This window comes from Gracilinanus agilis, chromosome 1 (assembly GCF_016433145.1).
Source record: "Gracilinanus agilis isolate LMUSP501 chromosome 1, AgileGrace, whole genome shotgun sequence".
NCBI classification, from domain to species: domain Eukaryota; kingdom Metazoa; phylum Chordata; class Mammalia; order Didelphimorphia; family Didelphidae; genus Gracilinanus; species Gracilinanus agilis.
Window position 1 is genome coordinate 227,457,173 of NC_058130.1, and position 24,393 is coordinate 227,481,565.

At 36.5% G+C, this 24,393-nt stretch overlaps 1 protein-coding gene across 1 annotated transcript in view; it reads right to left on the minus strand.

Annotated features, from left to right (window-relative positions):
* Positions 1–4,499: 4,499 nt before the first annotated feature.
* SHOC1 (shortage in chiasmata 1) overlaps positions 4,500–24,393 on the minus strand; it is a 153,083-nt gene continuing 133,189 nt past the window's right edge. The window contains exons 19-22 of the mRNA XM_044679135.1: positions 22,575–22,706; positions 18,981–19,130; positions 11,667–12,639; positions 4,500–4,600 (exon numbers count right to left, since the gene is read on the minus strand). Coding sequence (XP_044535070.1) covers positions 4,500–4,600; positions 11,667–12,639; positions 18,981–19,130; positions 22,575–22,706 — 1,356 coding nt within the window. The remainder of the gene's footprint in view (positions 4,601–11,666; positions 12,640–18,980; positions 19,131–22,574; positions 22,707–24,393) is intronic.

A 24,393-nucleotide genomic window follows, 5' to 3' on the forward strand; every position in this document is an offset into this window, starting at 1 on the left:
GCTTTATTTCTTGCCTGATGCTGATACTTAATGGAACAGCAAAGTATCTGTGCCCAGGTAATGACCTGCAGGTGCCTGGGCAAAACCATCAGGCATTACAGATGGACACGCAGAACTGAATAGGAATGGATTGGACTGGACCCTATTTGAGCTGTCAGGCCACACTGAATGGCCTTAAAATGTAAAGGGGTTCTGAGGTACAGGGTAGGGGAGAAAGGGCCTGAGGGCCTTGTTTCCTTGTTAAACATGGAGGCCAGGCTGTCTGGAGGGACACAGATGCGCAGGAGTGGGAGATCTGAGGAGAGCAGAGAAGGTTTAGAACAGCCATTAAAGGAGGCTGAGAGACAGTGGATGGAGAACGGTGGCCGGAGCTCACGTGTCATAGGACACGTGGAGAAGGCAAGGAGTGGAGACGGATGGTCCTGGGAGGAGGGCTGGCAGTGGCACCAGGGATGACTGAGGCAAGGGCAGGAAGGAGGCTGGTGGTACCAGGCTTGGGAACAGCAGATTGGAGTCACAGGGAGAACCAGGGATGGGTACCGCAGAAGGGAAATGGGAGACTGTGCCAAGAGAATCTCTCATTTGGGAGTCAGAAAGGCACCCTATGGCTGTTGTTGGCGCAGAGCTCCGAGAGGCCCTTCTGGGTGGCTGAGGCTGTGGATCTGTGGGTCATGGAAGCCCATTTGGAGTGAGAGTCTATCTCTAGGGTCAGGCCCTAAGTATGAGGCCAGAGGCTGGGGGAGAAACATTGAAAGTAGAGTCCTTGAGAAAGTGATGTCATAGTCTGAGGGAGCAACATGCACTGGCAAAGGCCGCCATGTCCTTGAGAGACGCCTGGGTTTCCAGAAGCCCAGGAAGATGGAAAAGATGAGGAAGAAGACATAGAGGATGAAGGGATCCCAGAGGAAGAGTTGACCAAAGAGAAGAAGGAAGGGGTGGAGGGAAGAAGCTGGGGAAGGAGACTTCTGAAGGCTAAATCACCAAAATTCCAGGGGCAGGAGATTAGGGTCCTGGGGATGGAGGGTTCCTTCCAACACAGGAGCAGGCTGCCTAAGGCCTGGGCCCTAGGGCTGGGACTGGACTTGCATTGCATCTCAAGAAGTGGGAAGTGAGGCACAGATCCACAAAGTCAATATAAATTAAGGTACAGAAGTATGCAATACATTTTCAAGTTTTCCATTGCCACTGAAGACCTGCTCTGATGGCTTGCCATGGCTGCAGTTGGCCTCAATGGCATACCCATACCAAAGAAATTCCTGGGGCTTGAAGTATTGAAATACTTTTAAAATAAAAGTCAAAACTACTATGAAACTCTTGGATCTCCTAAAATGTTAACCTTCAGTTAATGGAAACATTACCTTAAATCATCATCTCATTCTCTGATCATTCTAGAAAACAACAAAAACAAAAATAATGACTCACCTAGGAAGAGGAAGTATAATATTCTTCATTTTAGCACTGTCACTGATTTGCTGAGAGCCCATGAGCAAAGTCAATTAACCTTCCCACAGGTCATTTTTCACACCAGATAAAAATGGTATAAAATATCACCCACTTACATAGAAATGTGCTGAAGGTGCATAAACTCTTACTATTCTTTTGAGCACCAGGAAGAAAGGTGGTGTCTTATGAGTAAAAGGATTTATTTTATAGGAAGCATTATTATTTTTTGAGGGAAGAAAGAATAGTGGAAAAATTACCTGGATTATATAAGTTAGCCAACAGCTCACTTACCAAATTTATAGGAACTAAAAATTGCACAGTATTTAACTTGAAGGGCATTTGAAAAGTTTCCTTATCTACAAAAAGGTAATACTTTTATAGTCTGCCCCAAAAGGTTGTTGTGAAGGAAAGCTCTGTAAGCTAGAATGTTCTAGTAGTAGAAGTTAATAATGGTAATGATAAGAAAAACAATAACATAACAGTTATCTTAGCAGTGCATGGAGAAAAAATCTGTAGCCTAGCCAGAGTTCTGTGTAAAAAAGGGTCTCAAACTTGTGATGGTAAATAGTAGGATTAGACTTCTGATGGCATTGGTCATCAGTTAGCTGGGATAGCAGCCATATTAGAAGGCTGAGGGAATGTGATGAGAGAATAATGATTAAAATTTAATTAAAGACAAGATAGGCTTCTCAGATAAACTATCCTGATCGTATTTTTCTTCTGACCCTCCCCCTACCCCATTAAAAAAATGAGTGTCTATCTTTTTAAAACCCCAGCAAATCATTTTGTAATTAGTCATGATTTGGAGTCCTTTAAAAAATCATTTTAGTTTTCTTTGTAATCTTCGTCATGACCTGTGTTCGGGGACCTTTGTCCTAGCAAGGTTGAAAGAAAGCCTGTGAGAATCAGAATCGAAGACTGTTTGCCTTGGATGCAGTCAGTCCAGCTCCTTGTTTTCTGAACTGCTGTAAAATGAGAAGAAGCGGGAGGTGTCTCCTTTCCATCACTATTAGTCTGAGGACTAAAGGGAACCCTGGAACCTTGCCTGCATCAGTCTTCCAGGTTTCCCATTTATATTTTGTTTAACTCCTTCCTCCTTTTTTTTCTAGACTGTACACATATATGTGCTTATATATTATGAGATAAGCTTTTCAGGTTCTGGTCAAAGGAAAGAGGCACAAGAAGAGTCAAAGAGCTTCAGTGACTTTGTCCTTAAAACCAAGGCATCTTTAATGACTAATAATATATTTGTGGGCTTGGATAGAGAGGATTGAATAGAGAGGAAGCTGTTTCCTAGGCTTAGAGATGTAAGAGTTCCCTGGCCCAATGCTGAGTCCGTGAAGCTAATGGAAGGAAAGTTGGTTAAGTCAGAGACAACCAAAAATAGTTGAGAAATAGTCACCAGATTCTGGATCATCTTACTCAGACCTTCCTTTTTCTTCCCCTCTCAGTAAATGGGAAAAATCAGGCTGGTTGTACTGCTATGTTTCAAGGCAAAATGTCAGTCTTCTTAAGTTTCCTCATATATTTTAGTATATCTGAAACTTTAATACCTACTTTGTACTGATTCTCTTGTTTTAGTAATGCAATCAAGATAAATATTCAGTATTTAGAAAACTGGGTAAGGAAGGCTGGTACTCTCTTTGTCCAAGAGATAATTAAATTACTATTTTCTAGTGGTGCTCCGTTCTGCTCAGTTACAGTTGGCATATCATGTCAACAAGGCTCGTTTTATGAAAAGGATAACTGTTACCAACATCTGTTGTTTAAATAGTTTAATTTAATTACTAGTATTTGATATTTTTGGTCCTCATAATTGAATCATCCAAAATTGCAGGTCACCGGGCAAACCGATGCTTTCCCCAAAGTGGAAATTCCTAAGTAAACCACACACCCAGAATACACTGCAGCTGGGGATTATTTTGTGCAGTTATGGGGCCATATCAACATGCAGTATTTTGGTAACCCAGAAACTATGAGAAATCTTTAGCTGTTTGGATGAACAAAGTGTTTCTTAAGATATCCTAAATTATTATGAGGACTTCTAATATTATACCTTATGCCCAAGACAGTAGAAGCAGTTGATTTGTCAAGGGACACTATCTTTTAAAATCAGGGAAAATGTAGATCCTAGTTTACATTCCAGTTCTTTGGACCATACAAGTTTCATCTGTAAATAAACACAGCTGAATAGACCGTTTCATAAGTCCTTAGCTCTCTCCAGCATCATCCTACAGTTATAAAACCTGTGGCCAACTCTGAAATAATTATGATAGCTAACCTTTACATGCTGCTTTAATTTTTGCACAGTGCTTTGCATACATAATCTCTTTTGAAAGAATGTAATACAGTAAGGACAGGGGTGAATACCTGAGCAATGTAATGCATTTTGTCTGGAACTTGGAAATAAAATGCCTGGGAATTAGTTCCCTGTTAGATAAGAGTCTTCTTTTTTAAACCTGTACCTTCTGTCTTTTATCAATCCTAAGGCAGAAGAGTGGTAAGGAAGGGGTAGGCAATTGGGGTTAAGTGACTTGCCTAGGGTCACACAGCTAGGAAATATCTGAAGTCACATTTGAATCCTGGTCCTCCCCACTACAGGCCTGGCACTCTATCCACTAGCTAAGATATAGTCTACTGAAAATATAATTAAAATCCTAAATCAAAGACATGCTTCTTCTCCTAGGCAATCTCAGTATTTTTCTCATCCTATGATTTCAGTGGGAACCATGATGATTCAGATGCTTTATTCCATTTCAGAGACATGGGGTTTTTGAGTGATGAGAAATAAGTCCATTCTCTAAAATTAACTGAATTCTGGAAAGTCCCTTGAAGCATATGAGAATTACTAAGCTAATAAATATAAATTATTATTTATAAAAATGTAAATTATAGAAAAAGGTAGTATACATTTCTTGGGAATTTAATTTCATGAGAAATACTGAGGATATTGAGAATAACCTTTTCTTAAATATAAGCAGACATTTGAACAGTGCTTCACACAGTGATATATACTCCAAAGCTCTTTACAATGCAGCAAAGAGCTCAAGGTTTCTTCAAAAGAACTTAAGGCGTGTTTGACCATCATTTCTTCCAGGGACTTTTTCAATCACTAGTCGCCTTTTTTTGAGTTGAGGTTGCTGTGAATGCATCAGATCTATGGAGAAAGGAAAAGGAAACTTATTTTGTTGATGATCCCAAACAGACTGTTGTTATACAAGTAGTTTGCTTCAGTTTTATAAATGTATTTTGGGTATTAAAAATATCTTGTCCACTATATATTACCTACTGCTAAATTCACAGCTATGCTGAAAAGACAGAACTGGTTCGAGATTTCATTTAAAAAAACAAAACAACTATTTCTATATCATATAATATAAATTTCATTGTTAAAAAAATTTATATTGATAAAATGCTTCAATTCAAATGAAACTATATGTACTTCTACCTGGAGTGAAATGCTAAAACAAAACTAAGGCGGAAGCAGCATAATGCACAAAAAGATAGGATGAAATAATTTTAAGCCCTAAAAAATTTAGAAGGCGGGCATAAAAAATCAGTTGTACCTGGGTGGAAGTGGATTGCAAAGTGGCATGCTAAAGCAGGTTCTACCATGGCAATAGACCTTTGGGGCATCTGGATCAGCATCAAAGGTTTCAAGAGTTCTCAGCCATAGATGGTAAGGAGGGTTGCTCAATGTTCAAAAGGAGATTACAAAGCACCCTTTGCTGGCTCTGGGTGCTAGACTCTTATGGCACCGCTCACACAGATCTAAGTGGCAGCCTTGAGTCAGGGTTTCAGGATGAGGAGTGCTAGCACACACCAGCACTTGTGGCCACAGAGGAGCAGGGAACCCTGGTCACATTTCCAAGATGGAAAAGAGTACTTGGGGTTACTCAGAGACCAGAACACAGGCTTGAAGAATATTAAACACACGTCTCAGATCATACCACCTTGGAAGAACTGAAAACAGAACCCCATACTTAATTCTGAAGGCAGCTACATAAGGAACCTGAAGCTTGTAACAGTGTTTCCTTCACCATAGTCACAGAGCCCAATTTTAAGTTATACTTTAAGTTTTTTTAAGTTAAAAGAAAAAAAATGCTGGAAAAATGGTCAACACCATAAAAAGAAACAATATAGAAAGTTATTTTGGTGACAAGGCCAAAACATAAACTCAGAAGAAGAAAACAAAGTCCATACTGTTGCATCCAAAGCCTCAAAGAAAAATATGAATTGTTCTCAAGCCCCAAAAGAATTAATTGAGGACGCTCAGAAAGGATTTTAAAAATCAAATAAGAAAAGTAGAGGAAAAATTTGGAAAAGAATGAGAGTGATACAAGAAAATAATGAAAAAAAGAATCAAGAGCTTAGAAAAGGAGGCACAAAAAAATACTGAAGAAAATAATATCTTAAAAAACAGTAAAAAGGGGGCAGCTGGGTAGCTTAGTGGATTGAAAGCCAGGCCTAGAGACGGGAAATCCTAGGTTCACATCTGACCTCAGACACTTCCCAGCTGTGTGACCCTGGGCAAGTCACTTAACCCCCATTACCTAGCCCTTACCACTCTTCTGCCTTGGAGCCAATAAGACAGTATTGGCTCTAAGACAGAAGGTAAGGGTTTAAAAAAAAAAACAGTAAAAAGCACAAAAATCCACCATAAAGAATTGCATTGAAGTAGAATTGGCCATATTGGGAAAAAGGATACAAAAATTCACTGAGAAAAAGAACTCTCTACAAATTGATTTGGCCAAATGGAAAAGGAAATACAAAGCTCACTAAAGAAAGTCTTAAAAGGGTAGAGACTTAACATGTTGGTTTCCCAAAGAATCAGAGGCAGGGATTGTGTGAAGTAAAATACTTCTGTCTCTTGGCACCCCAATGGTGGGTATTACAGAGTAACGCCATATGTAATTGCCTGGCATCCCTTGGCATCGGCGTGCAACATGGCCACAGAGGGAGGAGCTAGTGGAGTTTAAAATGTGAGCTTGCGAAAGAGAGAGGGCTCATTACTTCCATGCTTGAACAGACTGGCTCCCTGGGCTGGTGCTTGGCAATTAGCAGCGTAGCATGGAGGGGACCATGCTGGGTTGAAATCTGGGACCTGGTCTTACCTTAAAGGAAATCTATCTCCCTCTCTCTCTTCTCTGTTTCTCTGTGTATGTCTCTCTGTCTCTCTGTCTGTGTGTCTCTCATTTTATTATCAAATAATTATAACTCTGGCCAGACCACCTTTTTATTGGTTACAAGAGAAAATTTTGTAAATAGCCAAAAAGAAACAATTCAAATATCGTGGAGCCACAGTCAGCAAAACTGAGCATAATCTTTCAGTGGAAATAGAGGACTTTCAAAAATTCCTGATGAAAAGACTAGAGCTGAATGGAAAATTTGACTCTCAAATATAAGGCTCAAAAGAAGCCTAAACAAGAAAGAAAAATTAAAGGATTTTCAATAAGGTTAAACTGTATGCATGGAAATACTCCTATACTGGAGTATACTATTTTTATAGTATATATATATACATACATATATTGCAAGGGTTAAAAATTAAGGTTGGACTAAATATAAAAGAATGTTGTTGCTGAAATTAATATATCTCAAGTCAAATGACTTTCTAGCAGCTTTATTTACAAAATAGAGGGAAAGAGTAAAGTAGAGAAATGAGAAAGAGGGTAGAGAAGGTATCTATCCTATCACACTAGATAATTACTCTAGCCCAGTTTGTACCGGGCAGGGCTCATTAACCCTCTACCGGAGGACCCTCAGCCAGAGGGCCATTTAGCACCCGGTGGTGACGAGGCCTCCTCTGGCAATTAATCTCTCCTGAAGCCAGGAAAGAGGTCAGCCTTTTCATTCACCCATGTAGTAATCCAAAGGGAAGATCCAAAAGCAGTCTTATCAGAAAGCATTCCAGGGTCCCAAGCCAGAGGTCCTCCATGGCCAAGTTTGAAGGAGAAAGTGACAGGAAGTTCAGGGTTTTTATAGTACTTTTTCCACGTCCCTTCCTGTTCCTCCACTTTAAGGGGACCAATTGCCATTTATAACTTTGCTTAGGATTGCCCAGGGGGCAATTGGTCGTTTCTAAGTTGTCACCCATTTTAGCATGTGGGTAGCAGACCCCCCCCCCCCCCACTTAGGCATCAAGTAAGGTGTATAGGCTTCTGGTGAAGCCAATCCCATCTTCACAATATACTATATATATACTATATATATGTGTATATACTATACTATGTACATTCATTCTGGATGCATTTCACAGGTCCCCGCTCCCAGGGGGAAGGGGAGAGGGAGGAACTTTCTCTCTACAATATGTTTTTTTTTAAGAATAAAAAAAATAATAAACTTAGTTTTCATATTAAAAAAAGTATCTACATGAGAAGATGATTCTTATACCTTCTAAGAACTTTTTCGTTATTAGAGTAGTTAGAAGCAATATACATAGACAGGTCAAGGTATAAGTTGAATATGATGGGATGACATCTTTTAAAAAATTAAGGCATAAGAAAGAGGAATGCATTGGGAGAAAAGGAAAAAGAATATGAGGGAGAATTGGGTTAGTTATCTCACATAAGAGACATGAAAGGACTTTTACAATGGAGGGGAAGATGGGGGAAAGGGAGGGGAACATTTGAATCTTACTTTCATCAGAATTGGCTCAGAGGGAAGAACATATGCAATCAATTGGGTATAGAAATGTATCTTACACTTTAGGAAAGTAGGAGGGGAAGGGGATTAAAAGAGGGCAAATTGAGGGATGTGGTGGTTAGAAGCTAAACATTTTTGAGGAACAGAATGAAAGGAGAGAAAAGAATAAACAGGTTGGGGGAAATAGGATGGAGAGTAACATATAGTGATCATAGTGGTAAAAATTTTTTACAGATCTCTCTAACATAGGCCTCATTTCTCAAATACAAAGAGAAATGAGTTTAATGTATAAGTCATTCCCCTACTGATAAATGGTCAAAGGATATGAACAGGCAATTGTCTAAATAATTATAGCTCTCTATAATCTTGCAAAAAAATACTCTAAATTTCTAGTAGAGAAATCTGATCATAGATCTATCAGATTGGCTACTATGACAGAAAAGAAAAATGACAAGATTTGGAGGGGATGTGGGAAAATTGAGACACTAATGCACTGTTGGGGGATTTGTGAAATGATTCAAACATTCTGGGGGGCAATTTGGACCTATGTCCAAAGGGCTATAAAACAGTACATATCCTTTGACCCAGCCATACCATTACTAGGTTTATATCCCAAAGACATGAAAAACAAAAAGAGGAAAGACCTGTGTGTTCAAAAATATTGAAAGTAGTTCTTTTTGTGGGGGCAAAGGACTGGAAAAGTTGGGGATGCCAATCAAGTGGGGAATGGATAAGTAAGTTATGGTATATACTTGTAATGGGATACTACTGTGCTGTAAGAAATGATGAGCAGGAGCTCAGAAAAATCTGGAAAGACTTACATGAACTGAAGCAGAGTGAAGTATTCAATATTGTATACAATGACAGCAATACTGTATAATGAACAATTGTGAAAACTTAACTATTCTCAGCAATGCAATGATCCAAAACAGTCTCAAAGGGCTCATGATAAAACATGCCATCTGCTTCCAGAAAAAGAATTGATGGAGTCTTAATCCAGACCAAAGCAAACTTTTATCACTTTCTTAATTTTTTTGTTTGAGTTTCTTTCCATAAAAGGATTAGTATGGAAAAAAAAGTTTTACATGATCATACCTGTAAAATCTCTATCAGATTGCTTTTCATCTCAGTGGGGAGATGAAGGGTGGGAGGAAAGGGAGCTTTCTCAAGTTATAATATTTGACCCAAGAAGATATTAATCAGGGAAAATCACTACAAAATATAAAGATTCATGGGCTGATTCTGTTTGTTATTACATTTGATGCTCTGTGCTAGTCAATAGAGAGTATGCTCAGTTTAAACACAGATAACATTTTTCTGGAAAAGATGGCTAGCATCCTGGGAGAAGGAGATTAAAGTTCAGTACGGTCATGAAAAATTAAGTACATAAGTGGTAATTAGTAATGAATAGGAAGATTTAAAAGATGAACTGTACACCTACAAGGTAGAAAGTGACTGGTGATTAGAGAAGAAAATAGAAGTTTTGTAGACAAATTAAAATTTATAAAGGCAAACTTTTAGTCACAGATTCATGGAATTTTTATAGGATCAAGTCCCATGATTCTCTGCTTCACCCTTCTTCAACTATCCAAAGGGGTGGTGATCATACCATAAGGTGTTACCTTTTTGATCTTGAACTCTAAAATTCTCCTCTCTGATCATAATCTTCTGTCCCTCCATCTCTCTTTCTGCCTCTCTTCTACTCTATGTTCATTCTCAAAATTCATTCCATCCTCTCATTTCCTTTTTGACCTCATTTTCCCCAAGTTACAGTCCCCCCTCCCCCATAGTTAATTAGGACAACTTATACAATAGCGTGCCTACTTACATTCTTAAAAAAATTTTTTTTAAAACCCTTTCATTCTGTCTCAGAATCAACATTGTGTATTCGTTCCAAGGCAGAAGAGCAGTAAGGGCCAGGCAGTGGGGGTGAAGTGACTTGCCCAGGGTCACAGAGCTAGGAAGTATCTGAGGTCAGATCTGAACCCAGGACCTCCTGTCTCTAAGTCTGGCTCTCAATCCACTGAGCCACTCCGCTGCCCCCACTTATATTTCTTTATAATTTTGTTCTGTGGCTGTTTAAGCTCTGTCAAACCTTCCAGGCACCTACTTACTCTACTGTGACTGAATGTCACTACATGAAGTCCTGCAATTGTACCCATTACTAATCTAATTTCAACTGGACCCTCACTATTGCATGACAGACCTTTTATCCTTCTGTTCTCTAATCTCACATTCACTCTAACCATCTGTTCCAAACTTGTATCCCCTCAAACCCTCACTGCAACTCCTATTCTGTTCTCCCACCTGCTTTAGCAGATGATCTTGCTCTTCCTTTATTAAGTAAGACTTAATTGCACATTTCCTTATCTCCTCTCTGCCAAACTTCAGCCCATCTATATCTTCACCCAACCTTGCTTCATTCTTCAAGGTGGCCTGTTTCTTTGCCAGGGCTAATCCAATTTAATTTGCCTAGCTAAGTTCCATATTTTTGTACTTGTAGAATTTCTTTCTGAATGCAAGTTTAGGAATTTATGCTTAAATCTATTAAGTTTCATGTTAGCTTTGCACTAACTATATTCTAGCCCTTTGATGGTGAATCAATGGCACAGGTGCCAAAGACGGCACGAAAGACCTCTCTGTGGACACATATGCTGTCATCTGCCAGTTAGTTACTAGAAAGGCAGAGGGACTTGGGCGGAGCTACTGCCTCCCCCCTCTCAACTCTGCCTCCACACCCCTCTGCCCCGCAGCCCAATAGAAGTACTTCCTTCTTCCCCTGAGCAGAGCACTTGGGCCACTTCCTCCCTTTCTCCTACCCTGGTCTGGGGTAAGGTGGCAGTGGGGAGCGCTCTGTCTTTAGGGGGGCAGGGCACAGCATCCAGGCTGGGGGGCATGACGGATGGTGTCTAAAAGGTTCTAAAAGGTTCGCCATCACTGTTCAAGCCTGTTGACACAACTTTGTGTCATCAGGAGATTTAATAAGTGTACCATTTATGCCTTTATATAAATTGTTGATATAAATATTAAAACAGCACAAGGCTAAGGATGCATCATTTTAGACAAATTATTTGCAGACATCTCAGCAACCTATGATCCCCTGATCTATTTGGAGAGTTTTGGGTTTTGTTTTTTCTTTCCCTTTTAGGTTGGACCTGTGACTTCATTGGTATTGAAACTACCTCCTCTTATCTATAATCCAAGGAATTCACTAGGGTACTAAGAGATCGAGGGGCTTATCCATGTGTCAAAGACAGAAAATGACCTAATGTCTTTGAACTGACCCTTTAGTACCAACATCATTCTACCAGTGAAGTTATCCTACCAAAAAGGGAAAATTTTATACTTTTAAACTTGTATACTTTTAAAAATATCTTCAAATATGCTATTTCATTTTATCCTTACATTATGTTTCTATAACACATTAATAAATAATTAGCCCAAGAAAATATATTGGTTTTTAAAAGAAAATGAAAAAATTTATATGGAAATCTTGTATCTTTTTTAATTCATAAAATTGATAATTGTTAAAAAAATTTAATTTGAAATTATTCTCAACAAATAGTAAGAGTTATTACCTGTTAATGATTCATTCTTTGCTAAATTTGATGAAGTTGCAATGTGCCTTTTCTGTCCTGAATATCTTCCAGATGTTTTCTGGGCATGAAGATTATTTAATTTTTCAGAAGTTGCATTTAAATTATAGGCACAGGAATTATGTGTAGATGAATTCACATTGGAGAAAGCTGTTAATTCTTTCCAGGAAGTCCTGTCTGTTTGAGCATCTAGCCTATCATCCATGAAGCCCTTTAATTCATCAGATAGACAATTTTGTTGATACATAAAGGGGTCAGAGGTTGTATTTAAATTGTCTTTCTTAGAGAACCACATATAATAAGATGTCTGTTCTCTGCCATATTGCAATTTGTGAGGATGGATTTGTGGTTCTAATATATTATTCTTAAAATCCCAAGTAGCAGGATACCCCGAATTCTCTAGTAAAAAGCTGGAGGAATTCAATTCTTTTTTTATTTTTCCTTTTGTAGTATATTGTCCCTTATAGTTTATACAATCAGAGTTAGCCACATTCTTAGTCATTCTTGTTTCATAATTCATCTGAGGCAGTCCCAAAGAAAAGACATCTGACTCTGAATCATTCTGCGTTGGGAAGGAAGTGCCAGCTGTTTTTCTGGATTCTGTGTTATTTAGAAAATCGGCATACTGTGGTTGGTATTGATTCAGATCCGAATCTTCCCAACAGTTCGTTTGTTCATAACATTTTGAAAATGGCAAAATACCTTGTATTTCACTTGGTTCTATAAGGGAATTAGAATATGAAGACAGACTTGAATCTTCAAGTACTTTTTCATGTAATTTTGAATTATAATAATACTTATCTTGTCCTTGAATGAGGGATACTGAAGAACTTGAGATTGAACTTTGAGAAGAAATGTTATCAGATTGGTATCCATTTTCTTGAGATGATGAAATTAAAGGTGATTTTGGCAGGGAAGAACTGATATTGAACAAAGAAGTAATCTCAGAAAAGTGCTAAAAAAAATTCAGAAAATTTAATGTAGCAAAACACAGTCAACAACTATTAATATATTAAGTGTCTGTTCTATGCAAGATACTTTGCTAATCATTGGGCATGATGGAAACCAATATATTCCTTGACTTAAAGGAGTATAATGTAGTAAGAACACTGAGATATGTATACTTACAAATGCAGAAGATATTATTTAATTTGGGCAGTGAGGTGGTATAAGGGCAGAGAGCCAGACCTGAAACCAGAAAGACTTATCTTCATGAGTTCAAATCTAGCCTCAGACTCTTGCTAGTTGTATGACCTGGGGCAAGACACTTAACTCTCTTTGCCTTAGTTGCCTCATCTGTAAAATGAGTTGGAGAAGGAAATGGCAAACCATTCTAGTATTACTGCCAAGAAAACGCCAAATAACGTCATGAAGAATTGGCCACGACTGAAAAAACTTTTGTTTTTTTCATGTTTCATGACTGAAAAAAATTTTGAGGATAACAAGAACACTGAGATGTAACACTCATTAATATACAAGTTATTATTTGATTAGATAACGAAGGAAGTCAAACAGGGTAGTGGTGACAGATCTGAAGAAGGATCACTTTTACCTGAGTATATCAAGGAAGCTTTTTGGAGGAATTGGTACCTAAGTTAGTCCATGAAGAAAAAGAATGATTTCAACAGTAGATCAAACTCAAAGCATGACTTCAGGATATAGCTTATATAATATAGGTGGGAGAGGTGGACATCTCAGAACAGCAAATAATTCAGTTTTGCTGGAACATAATGTGAGAAGAGGAGTAGTGTGAAATAATGCTGGAAAGGTAGACTGGAACTTGGTTGTGAACAATCTTGAATTAACCAGGAAAAAGAATTTGTACTTTATTTGGTAGGTAATGAGAAACTGAAGATTTTTGTGAGGGGGAGAATTGTGATGATACTTGTGCATTAGGAAAATTATAAATATGAGAGAGAAGAGGCTAGAAAATAGATAATTTAGGAAGTTATCACAATAGGACAGGATATGTGCTTTAGGAAAATCTCTTTGACAGTTCTGTGGAGGACAGATTAGAAGAGAGAGAATTAAGCCTGGAGACCTAGGTGGCTATTGTATTGGTCCAGTTGGGAGGTGATGGTTAAGAAACACAAGGAAAAAAAGTATGAATCTTACCATTCAAGGACTGCAATTTTGGGGAAATAATCTAGAGAGATGGTCAAAATTGTTTATTTTAATCATGAGTTAAACAAATCACACAACGAATCTCAAAGCAAAGTTTTCTTTGAAATACAGTCAGCAAATGCAAAATACATCTGAGTTTGTAACATCTAACATTTAAGACTAATTTTTGCTTTTATGTTTGTAAACTATAATAAAACTGAAATGACAAAAAAAAGAAGCTATTACAGTAGTCTAAGTAGAAGAATCAATTGTTGAACTGGAGTAATGGCAGTATGAGTTGAAAGGAAAAGTGAAGTATTTGAAAGCTTTTGAGACAGGACTTGGCATATGGAGGAGAGAGAAAGGTCAAAGATAAATCTTAATTTTCAAGGGTGGGTGACTGGTTATAGAGCCATGATTTCAACATAGAGGAGATGGCATATGCAGTGGAAAGAGTACTAAATATAGAGTAAGGGAGCATGAGTTAAAATCCTGGCTCTACCACTTAATACCTATGTAACCTTAGCCTCAGTTTCTTCACTTATAAAACAGAGCAATTGATTAGATGATCCTAAGGCTCTCTTTAATTCTCTGATCTGATAAAATAAGAAGTTTTATTTGGGGAGAACAAACTTTGAAAGGAATGATGATGATTTTGAGGAGGGGTAGGGGGAAGGGAATACTGCTATTCCACCAAGTGTCAAGTGATACCTATAATACCCCCTGTGTTAGGACCTTTATTTCATCCTGCTTATTGACTAAACTTTGAGCATTAGTAGATTTTTTAGGGCATGGGTTCTAGGTTTTACTACTCGCTCCTTTCTTGGCTTTTATTTTTTTATTTTATTACCCATTATATTATATTATATGCTCTATTCTTTTATATTTTACTATGGGCATTTCAGCAATTATTCTTTCTACAATGTTTCTGAATTATCAAAATAAAGACAACTTCAAAGAAGGTTCAATATAACTTTAATTCTTTTTTTTTTTTTTTTCTAAACTCTTACCTTCTGTCTTGGAGTCAATACTGTATATTGGCTCCAAGGCAGAAAAGTGGTAAGGGCTATGCAATGGGGGGTCAAGTGACTTGCCCAGGATCACACAGCTGGGGAGTGTCTGAGGCCAGATTTGAACCTAGGACCTCCCATCTCTAGGCCTGGCTCTCTATCCACTGAGCTACCCAGCTGCCCCCTATAACTTTAATTCTGATCCCGATTCCCTATCACGTCATGTCTTATGATGGTTGTAACAATACTTGCTTTCTCCTTAAGCTCCTAAACCCTCCTTGTCCTCCATACTCATAGCAGATAACTTGCCTTCCTATTTTACTGAAATTGAAAGCATTCATAGCACACTCACTCAACCTCTTACCTCCATACCACAAAACTCCTCAGCATCTTCACCCACTACCTTTCATTTTCCTCTTGTTTCAAAGGATGAGGTAGCTCTACTACTGGTCATGGTGAATTCTACCTATGCTATTGACCCATCTCCTTCAATATTGCTTCGGTTTCTTCTGTTCCAGGAGTTTCTCTGTATTTGCCTATGAAAAGGTATTCTTAAAACAAAACAAAACAAATTCTAACACTCTTAGACCCTCCTACCTATTGAACTACTATTCTTTCTCTTCCATTTAAATTCATTCCTTTTTAAAAAGAAAATGGTAGTCTCACTCTCCTCTGTCGTTCTTAGCAATATTTGGAGTACTGAGTTCATTTCTGAGTTTAAGGACATCAATAAGGTAGAGCTTGTACAAAAGGGCCCTTGATTCCATGTCATATGTAGAGTATTTAGCCTGAAAAACTCAGGGAGAATATTATAGTGTCTTCAAATCCTGGAAGGACCATCATTTGAATATGGTATCAGACTTGCTCTGTTTGGCTGCAGTGTGTAAAACCAGGGAAATAAGTGGAAGTTGCTAAGAGGCTTGACACCAGAAAAACACTTATATAACAATTAGAGCTATCCAGAAGTGTCTGGATTGAGAAGTGGTGGGTTCTTTCTCTGGGGTTCTTCAAGCAGAGGCTGGATGATTACTTGTCAGATATATGACAATGGGGATTCAGTTCATGGATAGGTTGGACTCAATAATTGCTGAGCTTCCTGTCAACTCTCTAATTATCTGATTTTGTAAAAAACTAACTACTGTAGAATGTATGGCTCCATTTCTCTACAACCCACTCATTCCTTAGGCATTGGAAATCTGGCTGCCTCTTCTAATCTATAGAAACTGTTTTCTCAAAGGTTACCAACAAGCTCCTAAATGTCAAACTTAGTGGCTTCTAATTTCTTATTCTCTTTGACTTTTATATACCATTTGACACTACTGATCATGTTGATAGTGCTTGCTCACTTGGTTTCACATGTCACACCCCTGGTTTTCCCCCTAACTTTCTGTTGTTATTGCTGTTGATGTTGGTTTCTTCTCCTCTTTTCAATTAATGAGCTGGGTCTTCCCTAATGTTCTGTCATCAGTGGAACTTTTCTTTTATTATGATACTTTCAAGTGGCAATCCTGATCACACTTAATGGTTTTAGCTGTAACTTCTACACAGATCATTTACAAATTTATGAATTTCGGTTGTGTCTGACTCTCCATGACTCCATTTGGGATTTTCTTGGCAGAAATCCGATTGTGGTTTGCCATTTCCTTCTCTAGTTCATTTTACAGATGAAGAAACTGAGGCAAACAAGGTAAATGACTTGCCTAGGCTCACACAGCTAGTAAGTATCTGAGGCCAGATTTGAATTCAGTATGAAGAGTCTTCCTGGCTTCAGGCCCGGTACTTTATCTATGCCATCTAGCTGCCCCTCTATAATATTACTTAGATCTTTTTTCTCTTTTCTATTTCCACTGCCACCACTCTAGTAGAGATCTTCAAAACCACCTCTCTGCTACTGCCACAGATTTTGAATGGGTCTCCTTAGTTTGAATTTTTATCCTTTGTTGGTATATGTGATCCTGGCTAAGTCACTTATTTTCTCTGCATTTCAGTTTCTTCATTTATAAAATAAAAGTATTGGATTAGATGATTCCCTAATGTTCCTTTAAGTTTTAATTCTGAATTTATGGCATAGGAAGTTAGAAGGTAGGGCAAATTTTTGGGGGAATGATAATGGGGGGAATGACTTTAGTGGGGGAAATAGTGAATTTGAAGTAGTAGTGGGAACTCATTTAGTGGATATAGCTAAGAGGCAGTTAGGAATACAGGAATGGAACTGATAGGAGAATTTAGGGCTAGAGATCCAGATCTAGGAGTCACTGAAGTAGAGTTTATATTTTTATATTCATAAGAGTATGATATGATAATCAAGAAAGCCAATGCTGTTGTAGGTTACAATAAATAATCCCCTAGATTGAGGAATGACTGAAGAAATTGTGGTACATGCATGTAAAGGAATATTATTGTGTTGTAAGAAATTGTGAATGTGATGAATGTAGAGAAGCATGAAAAGATATACACGAACTGATGCTAAGGAAAGCAAGCAGAGCCAAGAAAATAAAATATAGCAGAGATGTCAAATGTTGCCCAAGGGCCACAAGCAATGGGGAAAATTCAGAACCAGATTAAAATATAATTGAAGGACAGCTAGGTGGCTCAGTGGATGGAGCACCAGGTTTAGAGATGGGATGGCCTGGGTTCAAATCTGGCCTCAGACACTTCCTAGCTATGTGACTCTGAGCAAGTCACTTAACTCCAATTGCCTGGCCCTTAATGCTCTTTTGCCTTGGAACAGATACTTAGTATGGACTAAGACAGAGGGTAAGGGTTTCAATATATATATGTGTGTATGTATGTATATATATATATACATACATACACACATATGTATATGTATCTATAAGTGTATATATGCATATATATAAAATTGAGAAATATTTAACAAAATAAATAAAAATATAATACAATGTAGATAATATTAATTTGTGGTTTTTGAAGTCACTATGTGGTCTGTAGGTACCCATTTCTATTTGAGTTTGATATCACTGATAGACATGACCATAACAATGTAAATGTAAAGTACCACCATAAAAATAATAAAAAATAAACGTTGCAAAATTAACCCACTATCTATCCAAAGAAGAGATGATAGTGGTTTCTGTTTAGGAAGAGCTGAATTTCAAGCACTAAGAGTGACCCATTCGAGTGGATATATTTAGTAAGGAGTTGGAAATACAGAACTGGAGTTGATAGGAGAGGTTGGGGTTAGAGAGCAAGATCTGATAGTCACCAGTGTAGGATTTATAATTTAACTGATAGGAGTGATATAAGAATCCTTCCAGTTCATCCTTTATGCTAATACTAAATTAATCACAGCTCATCAGTAGCTAGTAGATAGGGGACTAGGCCTGGGTCTTTGCAGGGTTGTTATGAAGACAAAATGAGATAATATTTGTAAAGCTCTTAGCAGTGTCTGGCACATAGTAGGTGCTATAGAAATGCTTATTCCCTTTCTCTTCCCCCACATTAGACACATGCACAAAGCATAGCACAATCATAATGCTGTGATAAGAAAAGATCTCATCACAATGCTCCTCTGTTCATAACACTTCAGAGACTCTCTATTTCCTGATGAATAAACTCTAAACTTCTTATCTCTAACTGGATACCAAAAAAGCTGGTTTCTTCTTAGCTTTCCAGCTTCATCTCATACTATTTTCCTCCACATGTGCAATGTAATTATTGTATGTTGATCATACAGTATATTTCTGTATCTGCAAAATCCTCCTTCCTGAACTGTTACCTCCACAAGGGCAATAATAGTGTCTTTCTTACATTTACATTTCCTCTGGTGCCTGGTACTTTAAACACTGAGGATACTTAATAAATAATTTTAAAAAACCCCCACTATCTTTTGTTTTACTGTGTATTGGTTCTATGGCAGAGAAGCAGTAAGGGTTTTAGGCAATAAGGGTGAAGTGACTTGCCCAGTGTCACACAGCTAGAAGTGTCTAAGGCCAGATTTGAACCCAGGACTTCCCATCTCTAGCCCTGGTTCTCTGTCCACTGAGCCACTTAGTTGCCCCCAGTAAATGATTATTGATTTAATGAATGTCAAATGTCTAATAATCAATGAACATTTCACATGGTAATAAGTTCAAGTAAATTAATATTTCATTAACTATGTGAAATAAGAAGATGGAATTTAGATGCTTCTAATTTGAAATGTGCATTCTAGATAACTGACCTTTATCACTTTGGAAGGAACTTCGGGCAGAAGTTCTTGAAGTTGATCGAGAGTTGCTGATAGCAGCCAAGGCAGTGAAGGTCCTTTATTTAACATAAGCTGAGCCACCAAGGGATTGATACAAGGAAAATCGAGTAAACACATTTCATCCTGGATAAAAAGATTTAAGGAATGGTCAGTCTTTTCATAATGATTCATTTTATGTCATTTAGTTTGTTGGGCAACCTGATGTTCCTGAGTACTCATACCATAGAATATCCTTGCTATAGGAGGTGGAATTAGAGAGAGACAGTATAATTTCTTGGAACAAGGAATCAAAGAGTAATTGTTCCAGTTTATCCAAGGAAGAGTTGGTTGGAGTACCATGAAAATGTATTTCTCTAGCTGGTTCCTTTACTTTGAAGCCTTCACAGTTCCTTTTCTAAAGATTAGTAATTTGTTAGTCACATTAATATTCTTTCTGATAATAAGTATGTTATCATGGCTGCCAGATGCTCAATTTCAGGAAGACTGTATGAAGGGATGTCCTGGTAGAAGATGAGCATCTAGATTTCTGAACAAAATAAAAGTACTTGCAACACATTTTTAAATTTAATAATGTATTATTTTATATTATTAATTAATTAATATGATCAATGTACAAATTTTAAATTTAATAATGTATTATTAACATTTTCTCCACTTTCTTAAGACTAGACAGTTAACAAAACAATAAATCAAATCCTGATTTGAAGTGCTTGTCAATTTTGGAGATGTAAATGCTCACACTGAAATTTTAACAATTGGTTTTCATGAGCTGGTTATGATCTGGCTCCAGAGCACCATTGGCCCTATCTATGTGAAGAATTTGTTATCAACCATTGACTAATTCAGACAGTCTAGACATTAAGGTCATTCTTCATTGTCAGGAGAGACATGGCAACATAGCATCCATCTTTAGCAGTCCTATAGCACATTCTAGACTTTCTAGGCTTTTCTGGTGAATTGTCATGTCCAGCAAATTTCACACAGAATATGCCAGGATCAGAAGAACTCCTAGTTAACCTTTAACTTGGCTTACATTATTCTCAGTAAACCTTGTGACTTTTAATGGATAAAACTGACATTGGTTTTGTAATAAATATAAAAATCTTAATATTAACTAGTTCAGAAGTTTATCTTTGTGATATGAAGAACACTTAAATCAGATTATGATACTAAATTTAAGGTGAACATTCCAAACATTCTACAGAGTAGGGATCATCAATTTTTTTTTTTAGTTTGGAAGGTCACTATTAGGGTTAAATAATGTAATTAATGCTAATGAATTCCATAAAAAATGGAGAGGAAGAATGGGGAAAGGAAAAATAAACAAAGTTTTAAAAACTGAGAGGAAAATGAGAGAGTAAGAACAAGGCATATGCTAGGAAATAGTAAAGTGCCACCAACAGCTAACCCAGGGCATACTCAGTGGCACTAATGACTTAGGTGGATGGTTTTTGAAGAGTCAGGAGCTTAGATCTTTCCTGGGCTTAGGTTTTAACTACATTTAAAAAAGCATATGTGATTTAATTTCTTTATTCTCTTTCTTATTTTCCTTTTGGAAAAATAGAAAAAGATCTTTTAATTTGTGACACATCACAAATGTGTCTTACACCTTTGAGAACATAACCAACCAAAGCATCTTATAGCACTACAAATAGAAGAACCAATAGAGAACAGAATTGAAAAATAGTTTTGAAAGATCAAATTATTTAGGAGCTATAAGTCATGGGCCACAAATTCTATATTCAGAGCCTTTTTAGTGCCGGTTGTCAAAACTCATCATAATGAAGTGTAGGACTGGCCCAAGGTTAATTGAACTGGTATTCAATTCAGTTCAGTTCAATGATCATTTATTGAGTGTTTACTATGTGTAAAGCACTTTATTGGGCACTATTCCTCTCCCTCTAACATTTTTAAATTGAAATTGAGTTAAAATGTACATTAAGGGTAGTCTCTAAGAGGAAAGGACACGTCACAAGAGCATCATGTAGTTCAAAGTGGGATGTGGAATAAGGAAGAAAAGCATTATTGCTAAATAGCAATCCCCCAGGGTCTTTACATGCTCTTGGGTTTTAAGCTTCTTTTCCTCCCCTCACTTTCTTACATAGAACACTAATCTCCATGCCCAAACCCCTCCAGTCCCCTCTCCCTAATGTATGGATTCTTGGTTTATGCTTAGGGATGGCTATTCTAATCTCTATATTCAGTAAGTAAGGCTGATGCTGGCTTAACTGCTGGAAAATATAATTACATCCTTTGGAAATGGCTCAGAGGGCCTTTTCTCACATAGGAGAAAATACATTTCTTTTTTCTATTTCTGAATTTGATACAGTAAAAACATTAGCTGTGGCTATATATATAAATCAAAAGCCTGTGATTTCAGGAGTGCAGGCCATCAATACAGAGTGCAACTCTTCTGTGATTTAACAGACTATCTTCAAGAGCTGCTATGGCCAAAAAGTTCGTCATTTTGTGGCTAATCCAGTGAAGTACCTCTCTGAGTTTAGCTAGACTGATTCTTAGACAACAAACATACAGCACAATACGAGATCCAACCTTGAGGTTGTGTAGGTTGACAGGCCCAGCCAGAGTTTCACGATGCTGGCATAGCTTTTGAGAACCTAGCCTAGGCTTGATGTAATTATAATACCACTTAGCACTGTAGGCCTGAAATAGATTATGACTATTCTTAAAACGAGAGACAAAGATGCTAAGTAAGGATTAGAACCCACAAGAGTAAAAATAATAATAGATGACATTTATATAAGACTTTAAGGGTTGCAAAGGTTTTACAAATATATCTCAATTGTGGAAATGCAGAAGAAAAACATATGATGTATCACTTGTTTATATGGGTATATGATTTGGAGTTTTGGTTTTAAAAGATTACTATAAAAACGAATAATATGGAAATAGTTATTGAGTGATAATATATATATATATATATATATATATATACCAGTGGAATTGCTTGTTAGCTCCAGAAGGGAGGAGGAAGAGAACATGAATCATGTAACCATGGAAAAAATTCTAAAATAAATTAATTTTTATTTTAGAATAATTGATAGAAACACAAATATACCTCATTTGATAAACAATAGAGGAATATTTAAATAATTTCTAGGTTCATTTTTTTAAAACATAAAAAAGAGGTCTCTCTGTGACAGTATTTAATTGGGATTGGTATGAAAACTTGGGAAGATTATAAGTGAGCATTTCTAATGACCTAGTATGCTTAGTAATTAAATCATTAAGTAAATTTATCATACTAAAATATTTCACAACCCTACTTGTAATTTTTTCAGGGTAGTTACTGAATAAAATTACCAAATCATCAAGGTACCACAGACTTTATTATTGTTTTTTAATTCAACATGATTTTTAATAAGCTTATTCTTTTTAAGTTAGGACTTTGAGTAAAATTTACTGTACATTGTGATAATTATTCATTTTCTATTAATACCAACTGATTAGCACAACTTAAATGAAACTGAAGTTAGCACTACAGTATCTAGATTATTTATTTACTTTGCAATCAATAAAAATAATTAGCACAGCTTAGAAATACACCTTAGTTGGTGAAACTGAAAGCCAAGACTTGTCCAGCCATTCATGAGGATCTCTCTCAGAGGAAATCAAGATGTGGTCAGCAATCTGGCGAATTAGCTGTGCAGTTTCTTCCACACCTGGCATAATAACAAGCTAAAAGAGTTTTTTCATGTTAGACGTCATTTGTAATAGAGAATAAATTATCACATATTTTATTAGTTGAATAGAAAATAAAGAAACATGGAGATTCTTTAGTTTCAATGTTTCTAACACCATTAATAATATCCATCATAATTAACTAACTAATCTGAATTTTTTCCTTTCCCCTTTTATTTTGTGGAACCTCATAACTTTTTATTTTAAATTTGTTATCCACTACTATTAAATTCTCTGCAATAAGATTATTAAAATTCATTTAGATAACTTGAATGTGACTAGTAATTGCAGGTTTTTCTAGGATAATCATAAATAAAAATCCTTAATGACAAATAGCAGAAAATGAATGTCTATTTCATAAAGGCACAATATCAAACTTTCTAGAGACAAATTTAAATAAAAGGAAGAAAATGGACACTTGTAAATTAACTCTAATATCATGTCCTAAAGAAAAAAAGTTTAATTTAAAATAATAATAGTCAACATTTGGAGTTGTATACATTATTACTTATTTTGTGCTATGGTATTCTCCTCAAAAAGGAGTTGTATGTAGTTAAACTAAAGTTAGTCTTATTTTTTGGCAATTTCTCAATGCTACTTAAACTTGTTGGGAGATATCTGGAGGTATTACAACAGCAAGACTAGGAATTAATGTCTTTAGTACTTAAATTTTTTGTAAAAGGAAAAGTAAAAAAAAAAAAGAAATCTTTTACATGATTAATTTAATTGATATCCATACAAATATTTCATTCTTTCCCTTTATTTTCAGTAGGTCCTTACAAAGTAAAACTATTCTAAAGAATAATTTTCTTAGAAAATACATTAAATATACTCATTTCATAAAATTGTTTTTATTTCTAAATTTATGATAAGTTTTAGATGATCTGAGAAAACTGACATGCCATTTCAAAAAAGAACCTTTATCAGAGGAAGAATTGTGGGAGGAGAAACACAGAAAAAAAAAACTGCTTGAACACATGGGCTGATGGGAATATTATTGGGGATGTGGACACTAAATGATAACTCTAGTCCAACTATCAATAATAAGGAGTTAGGTCTTAATCAATGATACATGTAAAACCAAGTGGAATTGTATGTTGGCTATTCGGGGGGCTAGGGAGGTTTGGGGGAGAGGTTTTTTTAAATTATTATTTTATTAAAAAAATAAAAAAGAACCTTTAAAGATACAATGATTCTATGCCTGAATAAATGAATTTAGCCTTAACTGGTTGTGGCAACTCATACGTAGAAAGTTTTATGGTTTGTTAGCCATAAATTATTTACATTTTTTGTTGCATTTATATCATATAAATTATTTCATTTTATATTCACAACCACCTGGGGAGGTAGATGCTATTATTATCTCCCTTTTTATATGAGTAAGTTGAGGATTAGAAAGCTTAAGTGAAATGTTCAGGGTCACACATTAGTAAGAGTCTGACGCCAGCTTAGGTCTATCTAACAACTTGATCCACTCTGCTACCTTATTTCTTCAAGAACCACTGTTATTAGTATATCTGCATAGTGGTCACATAAACCTAAAGATATGCTTAATACACAAAATCTATGAATCTATTAAAATTAAATTCAGTATGTAAATTTTAAAAGAAAACCTACTCCCATCTTAAAATGTCCCATCTCCTTAAGGAGTTCACATTCTAATAGGGGAGATAAAATATAGCAG